Source organism: Garra rufa, chromosome 11 (assembly GCF_049309525.1).
Source record: "Garra rufa chromosome 11, GarRuf1.0, whole genome shotgun sequence".
In the NCBI taxonomy this organism is placed as follows: Eukaryota; Metazoa; Chordata; class Actinopteri; order Cypriniformes; family Cyprinidae; genus Garra; species Garra rufa.
Genome location: NC_133371.1, coordinates 531,293 through 539,665, shown reverse-complemented (window position 1 = coordinate 539,665; position 8,373 = coordinate 531,293). Strand labels below are relative to the sequence as shown.

The following is an 8,373-nucleotide window of genomic DNA, read 5'->3' as shown; positions in this document are numbered from 1 at the left end:
TTAAAGTATATTAAAGTTATTTTAAATAGTAAAACTATTTCAAAATGTTACTCTTTTTGCTGTACTTTGAATCAAATAAATGCAGGCTTGGTGAGCAGAAGATACTTCAAAAACATTAAAAAAACATACTGTTCAAAAACTTTCAAGCTACAGACAACGAGATGTTTATAAGCAATTTATATGACCTTCCACATTCCAGAGTAAATGAACACGACCGCTTTCACAGCTGACAGCGCTGACATACAGCACATAACTCTCGCCATACATCATACATTACGCCTGAAGGTATTATGAAAGCCCACCTGCTGCATGTCAAAACATGTCGGCAATAGTAAATGATGACGTTACGAGCGTATCTTATATACAAAAACAGCTGTCGCTATTTGGATTTGTGACATAATGCTGTGGTACATTGAATGTAGAAAAGATATGGCAATGCCATCACGATGTGCATGATCTCTACATATAGCATGTATCGTACAATGAAGTATATTCATAAAACAAAACTAATTTTACGTATAAATAACTAACGCTGTCCTTTTAAGGCAAGGCATGCGCTTCTATTTCTTTGAGAGCAGCATTCGCTCTTGGGATACTTTTGGTTATTGATCTAATACTTCATTTTGACAGCTTCATGTACTGACCCTACTGCATATCACCCTTGCCAACACTTGACTGAAAAGTTAAATGAAAAAAACATTTTAGTTGTGCGTTTGTTAAAACGGAATCGACTGGAGGCTTTATGGTAATGACAAATGAAGACATCCAATAATAAATCCATTCAGTGTTATGACAACATAATTTACACAATGTGCCCCTGTTGAAATTCATCCAGTTTAATTTCTTAAACTTTCTAAACACTCCACTTTTGGGGGTTAAGAATTAGACACATATATCAGTAAACATAACACCAATTTTAAATTGAAATCTTGCCCCATGTACAGCATGGCTTTTCGTTAACCAGGACTTTTTAGAATTTTTTTCCATTTTCAGACATTTTGAAAGCCCAAACTGACAAATTGGCAAATTTGCCATGAAAGATTGAACATTTCAGATCAGATGTGTGTATAACATGATTAATGGTTCTGCTATTGTCACAAGTTCTCACTCTTCAATAGATAAATCATATGTTTCCTCGCTTTTTCTGAGCCTTTACTTGGATAACCTGTGTCCAGCACATTCAGAAAGTCCATATTTTGCTGACACATTGTTACTGTCTTGAAGATGAAGTGGTTAATAGGAAACGTCTGGATTTTGGTAGCAGCTGTCTGCCATGTGCATCTCATCTCATTTCATCTGAGACATTGTACATCTCTCAAAACAAAGCGGTTTTCAAAATATAAATAAATGTTTTGTCCTTTAGAATTGAGTTATTGTTATTATTGTTTAATGCTTAATGCAGTCTCTGTATGCGATGATAGCACTTCCCTTGAAAGCCGTACATGAGCGGTATGATAGATGATAATATTGTTTCTGTGGAAGTGTGGCGGCTGGGCTTACCACAGGATCACAACACAAACGGTATCAAAGCTTTCCTTGATTTTGGATAGTCTTCAAATTTCGTAAGATACCATCTGTAAAATGAAATTACACATTAAACAACTATCTCAGATACTGTTGTCATTATACAACAAAAATATGTATCGGTAAATCTGTCTAAAACATGCCAAGTCACATTTCTTAAAAAATATAAAAAAAATTAAAATATTTTATTTAAAGTTGTTAAATATTTATTTAGTTGTTGAAATCAGTTCTATTTTAAGTATTATAGTTTGTATTAGTTTGTTGTTTTTGACATTTTTATTAGTTTTCTTTTTAAATATACACCACCAGTCAAAAGTTTGTGAACAGTATGATTCCTTAAAAAAAAAGATAATTTATTAAATATTTTATTTAAAGTGGTTAAATATTTATTTAGTTGCTGAAATCAGTTCTATTTTACCTACTATAGTTTGCATTAATATTTTTCATTCGTTTTCATTTTTATATTTTGTTTTCATTTTATTTTTAGTTAAACTTGCAGTAATTTAGTTGTTTTTGTCATTTTTATTAGTTTTTTTTTAATATACACTACCATTCAAAAGTTTTTGAACAGTATGATTCTTTAAATAATAATAATAATAATAATAATAATAATTTATTTTATTTAAAGTTGTAAATATTTATTTAGGAGTTGAAATTAGTTATATTTTAATTATTATATTTTGTATTAATATTCTGCATTCTTGTTCATTTTTATATTTTGTTTTCATTTTAATTTTAGTTAAACTTGCAGTAAATTTGTTATTTTAGGCATTTTTATTAGCTTTGTTTTTAAATATACACTACCAGTCAAATGTTTTTGAACAGTATGATTCTTAAAAAAAAATAATATTAAAAAGTAATATTATAGTTTGTGCTCATATTTTGCATTAGTTTTCACTTTTATATTTTGTTGTCATTTTAATCTTAATTACAGTTGCAGTAATTTTATAATTTGTATTAATATTTTGAATTAGTTTTCATTTTTTTATTTAGTTTTCATTTTAGTTTTAGTTAAACTTGCAGTAATTTTGTTGTTTTCGTAATTTTTTTTTTTTTTAATATACACTACCAGTCAAAAGTTTTTGAACAGTATGATTTTTTAAATGTTTTTTTTAAAGAAATCTCTTCTGCTCACCAAGCCTGCATTTATTTAATCCATAATACAGCAAAAGCAGTAATATTGTGAAATATTATTACTATTTACAATAACTGTGTTCTATTTGAATATATTGTAAAATTTATTCCTGGGTTGCAAAGCAGAATTTTCAGTCTTCAGTGTCACATGATCCTTCAGAAATATTTTAATATGCTGATTTGTCATTTAAGAATTATTTTATTATTATTATCATCAATATTTTAAACAGTTAAGTACTAAATAAATGCTGTTTTTCTGAACTCTCTATTCATTTAAGAAACCTGAAAAAAAAAATCTTCTCAGCTGTTTTCAACATAATAATAAGCAAATCAGCATATTAGAATGATTTCTGAATGGTCATGTGACTGGAGTAATGTTGCTAAAAATTGGCTTTTGAATGACAGGAATAAAATGACATTTTAAAATATTCAAATAGAAAATTGTTATTTTAAATAGTAAAAATATTTCACAATATTACTGTTTTACTGTACATTCAAAAACTTAACGTATATGTATGTCATTTTTATTCAAAAATTAAAAAAACAAAAATGAATAATTAAATATCTAGAATTATTGTGGGGAGTCATTAAAAATGTCTTAAAATAGGCTTCATATTCCTATTTACTTCTTTATCATGTAATTATTATTTCATATGATTCTTGAATTGTGACTCAGACACGAGAATTGAAACTTTTGTAAACAATCACATTGTGCAAGAATGCATTGTTTCATATGGTAATGTCTTACTTGTGGTGGTCCATTCCTCTGCTGGACAGCACAACCAAAGTGAAGAGAGCAAAAGCTGCACTATGTACTGAATGACCGGCCAGAGCAAATCCAGCCCACTCCATAATCTCGCCAAAGTAGTTTGCTCCTGATACAAACTCAAACATGCCCCCTACAAAGAGAAATAGTTTATACGAGACATTTGAATGCAAGACATGTGTTCGCAAAGCAATAAGAAACAATTTCAAGTCCTTGAAAGTGAATCACATGAGTCTCATTAAGTGTGACACCATCTGACCTGCATGCTGCCTGGTTTAATATGTCAGCACATGCCTGATTCATCACGTCAGTCATCACTTATGGATCAAATAAAACAAGAACAAGCCTTTGGACATACCAGAATACTTTTAAATCCATTCACTTCGGCTAAACAATGCAATCTATTAGCAGACTCAATTCATTTTTGTTGAAGGGTTACTGAGTCACTTTATATGTAATGTGCATAGAGAATTTATTTATTTATTTATTTTTATATTTTTTTGATACTACCCTGTGAAGTTGTGATGTCAGACAGCTTTCCTTTCCCAAAAGTAAGGGGAAATAAGAGATTATTGCATTTACATCTTGTATGGACACTGACCGTATGGGAAAGATACTGAAGTATATGCCACAAACTATTAGCATCTCTAGAGCAGGGTTTTCCTGACAAGTTGCTGGGGCCATGAGTCATAAACAGAAAGGGCATCTATTTTTATTTTCTTTCAGAGTCAAAGCCAGATTCAAAGGGACATTTTTGGTTTGCGTTAAAGGAGTAGTTCACTTTCAGAACAAAAATGTACAGATCATGTACTCACCCCCTTGTCATCCAAGATGTTCATGTGTTTCTTTCTTCAGTCGTTTTTTGAGGAAAACATTTCAGGATTTCTCTCCATATAATGGACTTCTATGGTGCCCCCGAGTTTGAACTTCCAAAATGCAGCTTCAAAGGGCTCTAAACGATCACAGCCGAGGAAAGAACGGTCTTATCTAGCAAAACGATGGGTTATTTCTAAAAAAAAATGACAATTTATATACTTTTTACCCTCAAATGCTCATCTTGTCTAGCTCGGCAAGATGAGCATTTGAGATTAAAAAGTATATAAGTTGTAGATGTTTTTAGAAAATAACCCATCGTTTCGCTAGATAAGACCGTTCTTCCTTGGCTGGGATCATTTAGAGCCTTTTGAAGCTGCATTTAAACTGCATTTTGGACATTCAAACTCCGGGGCACCATAGAAGTCCACTATATGGAGAGAAATCCCGAAATGTTTGCCTCAAAAAACACCATTTCTTTATGACTGAAAAAAGAAAGACATGAACTTGGATGACAAGGGGGTGAGTACATTATCTGTACATTTTTGTTCCGAAAGTGAACTACTCCTTTAACACTCAAACCAGCACTGAAGAGGACGCCTCAGCACTGACCACTCATGCATGTGGTACTGTTCAAATGATATGTGTTCTCTTTTAGATGCTCTTCAATATGTATTTGCATTAGCACTGAATTAAGAATATGTATATATACAGTGCCGCTTGAAAGTTTGCAAACCCTTTACAATTTTCTATATTTCTGCATAAATATGACCCATTTTAGGCCACACTTCCCACTCAAACACATTTGCAATTCATAAATGGTGCCGTCAGTCTGATAATGGTTTTCTTACCTCTAGGTATCTTATAGCCTGTCTCTCCAGGCTTGCGGAGGTTCCTGAGAATATGGTCAGAGTGAATATTAATGATCCATCCCACGAACCACATAGAAGATCCTGAAAAAACATTCAGAATATGCTTAAATACAGGTCAAAATACAGTAAAAAACAGTAATATTGTAATATTTATTACAATCATTGTGATTTAAAATAACTCCTGTGATCAAAGCTGAATTTTCAGTATCATTACTCCAGCCTTCAGTGTCACGTGATCCTTCAGAAATCATTCTAATATGTTGATTTGCTGTTGTAAGAAATATTTGTTATTATTACTAACACTGAAAACAGTGCTGCTTAATATTTTTATGGAAACCATTATACATTTTTTAGTTTTTTTTTTTTTTTTAATAAATACAAATGAACAGCATTTTAATGTGTCCTTGCTGAATAAATGTATTCATAGCCTACTAATTATTTTTTTATTATATTGTTCATTCAAACTGATTTGCAAATCCGGAACACGCACAAACACAAGAGGCGTAATTTATCGCATGAACCAATCACAGCTGAACACAAGTTCAACCAGTCATATCGCGATGGAGTAATTGCCTCCTCTCACATGACTTTCCCCTATTCATTCTCAATTACCCCCCACCAAACTCACTGCACGCTTTATGGCGTCTGTTCAAACTCAATGTGCTCAGGGGAGGCGAGAGAGAACTCGCAGTTTTACTTTAGCTAAACTAGTGATTTATAAAATTTTAAAGTCATGTTTTGTAATACTAGTATTGTTTTATTTTTGTATTATTAATTTGTTTCTATCCAATATATTGAGACACTGCCTCCCTTGCCTTGTGGAGAAAACACCCCTGATCTACAGTGCCTTGCGAAAGTACTTATACCCATTCATTTTTGTTCATGTTTTATGTTGCTGTGTTTATGTTAATCAGTTTTATGTTAAACTGTTTATGTTAAACAGTTTTAAATTACTTTCTTTTCACATCAATGCACTCCACTCCACGCACCATAATGTCAAAGCAAAAACAGAATTGTCACTTACAATAAACTTAATAAACACAGAATAGGTACATTGCATAAGTATTCATACCTTTAACTCAGTACTTAGTTGAAGCACCTTTACAGCCTCAAGTCTTTTTGGGTATGATGCGACAAGCTTTGCACATCTGCATTTGGCAATTATCTGTCATTCATCGCCTCACCTCTTCACCTCTCAAACTCAAACAGCTTGGATGGGGTCTGGCAGACATTTTCAGGTTTCTACAAAAATGTTTGATTGGGCTCAAGCCCAGGCTCTGTCTGGGCCACTCAAGGACATTCACGGAGTTGTCTATAAGCCACTCTTGCTTTGTGCTTCGTTTCATTGCCCTGTTGGAAGGTGAACCTTCTGCTCAGTCTGAGGTTCTGAATGCTCTGGACTGGGTTTTCATTAATATTTAATTTCATCTCAATATTTTGGTGCACTGAGCTTTCCTTCTACTCTGATGATTTTTTCAGTCCCTGTCGCTGGAAAACAGCCCCACAGCATGAGGTTACTACCAACACACTTTACTGTTGGGATGGTACTCTGCAGGTGATGAGCAGTGCCTGGTTTCCTCCAAACATGATGCTTGGATTTGAGGCTCATCAGGCCTCATCAAAAACGTGTTCTTTGGTTTGTATGTCTCTTCCTTGACCAATAAAGGTAGTGTCTTATATGAAAGGGAATAAACGAAATGATGAAAAGACACTGTGAATATTTACTGACTAGCACCTACCTATGATGAAACACGGATGTGTAACCCAACCAGATGGGTAATCTGCATAGTGACACAGGTATCTTGCCTGCAAGTACCCATTATAGATGCAGAAGACAAAGGCCATGAAAAATGAGAAGAATGGTGTGGATTTCCCCCCTCGAATTAAAAATGGGTAGATGAGGGATCTAGGTGAAACACATGCTTCAGGTTATGTTAAAAATATAAATTGAGTAAAAGACACATTGGCAAGACATGAGCTTATGTACTCAGGCGTATTTGTACATATATAGATTTTTTTATAACACAGAAACATCCTACCTTTGCATATAATGGCAAAGGAACATGAGCAGAAGTAGCTGATTTGGCAGGTGCATTATCTTTGCACATGAACTCCATAGCACCAAACTTAAAGGCACCAAAAAAGCCGGCAGCTCCTGAACGAACCAGGCGAATTTGACATTCACAGGGAATCCATACCTGCTGGATGCATACCTCCCATAGGGCATGTGCTCAAAAAATGAAGTCACAAAAGTTATCAATGCCATAACCATCATCAAGTAGGATAAACAATCTAAAATGTGCCGTTCTTGTTCCTCTGAGGAGAATAATGTCCTCAGAATAACGTCCATAATTGCTAATCGATGTACTAACTGCCTAACTAGAAGAAAGGTTGAGTAATGATTTGTAACTCTTGGACATAACAAACTGACACCATGGAGAAAAAACTAGAAGACCCGCCTATCACAACATCGGTGTCGCCAATTAAAACAGGCAGTGGGCGGGGCATATTGCAAAAACACGCCTTAATATATGCAAGCTTTTAAATTCTAACCAGTAGATAACTTATATTAGTAACTAAAAAGAGAATATTTTATTGGTTATTTATCTTTTACTGTTGCTTGCCAAATGTAACGAAATATAGAATTAAAACATGCTGAAAAACAAAAACAAAACATACGTTTTATTCACCTGACAATGCATTTATTAGGACTGAAGGTCTAATGTTTAAATTAAATACTACTGTATTAAATATTTTGATATTTTAAACAAGAAAAAAGGAGAGAAAAAGAAAAGCTTCTGCATATAAGTCAGGCAATAATGCGGACACCAAGGAAGGGTCTTTCAGTCGAGTGTGCTTGTTTAGACTGCGTCACGAACACGTGAATTCAACAGGAGCTGAGAAGTACAGTTCTTTAGATAGTCAGTCAGTCAGTCAGTCAGTCAAAACGCTTCGCAGGTTTATACCCAGAGTTACATGCGTGTCAAACATGGGCAGGAAAAACAGAAACAGACAAAGACCTCTGCAGAACAGAGATGGAAGACCAGAGGCGAAAAGAAGCAGAGATGATGCTGTGAGTTTGCTAACTGCTCTAGCTTCTTACTTTTATGCCTAGTGCCAACACTGCTGATTCATTTATAAATAATTATAATAGATTGCACAGTGAATACACATCATATAGTTATATTTTTGTAATTGTCTATGTATAATAATAACAGTTTCAATGTAATCGTCTTGGTAAATGGCATGCAGGTAACGTTAGGT

General features: G+C 33.6%; 1 protein-coding gene across 1 annotated transcript; it reads right to left on the bottom strand.

Moving 5' to 3' along the window:
• Positions 1–206: 206 nt before the first annotated feature.
• On the bottom strand, positions 207–7,508 carry LOC141346042 (3-oxo-5-alpha-steroid 4-dehydrogenase 1-like). The gene is made up of 5 exons (XM_073850960.1): positions 7,149–7,508; positions 6,849–7,015; positions 5,089–5,190; positions 3,407–3,557; positions 207–1,574 (listed from the first exon to the last, which is right to left on the bottom strand). The coding sequence occupies exons 1-5, from the start codon at positions 7,457–7,459 to the stop codon at positions 1,508–1,510; spliced, it is 798 nt and encodes a 265-aa protein (XP_073707061.1). The 5' UTR covers positions 7,460–7,508; the 3' UTR covers positions 207–1,507.
• Between the last annotated feature and the right edge of the window lie 865 nt (positions 7,509–8,373).

Bases quoted from the DNA above. Each gene is read 5' to 3' on its own strand.
- LOC141346042 (XM_073850960.1), bottom strand. From the start codon at position 7,459: ATGGACGTTATTCTGAGGACATTATTCTCCTCAGAGGAACAAGAACGG. The intron at 5,191-6,848 runs GTAGGTGCTAGT...ATGTTTTTTCAG, and splicing joins ACATCCGTGTTTCATCATAG to GATCTTCTATGTGGTTCGTG. The intron at 3,558-5,088 runs GTAAGAAAACCA...TTCTCTTTGTAG, and splicing joins AGGCTATAAGATACCTAGAG to GGGGCATGTTTGAGTTTGTA.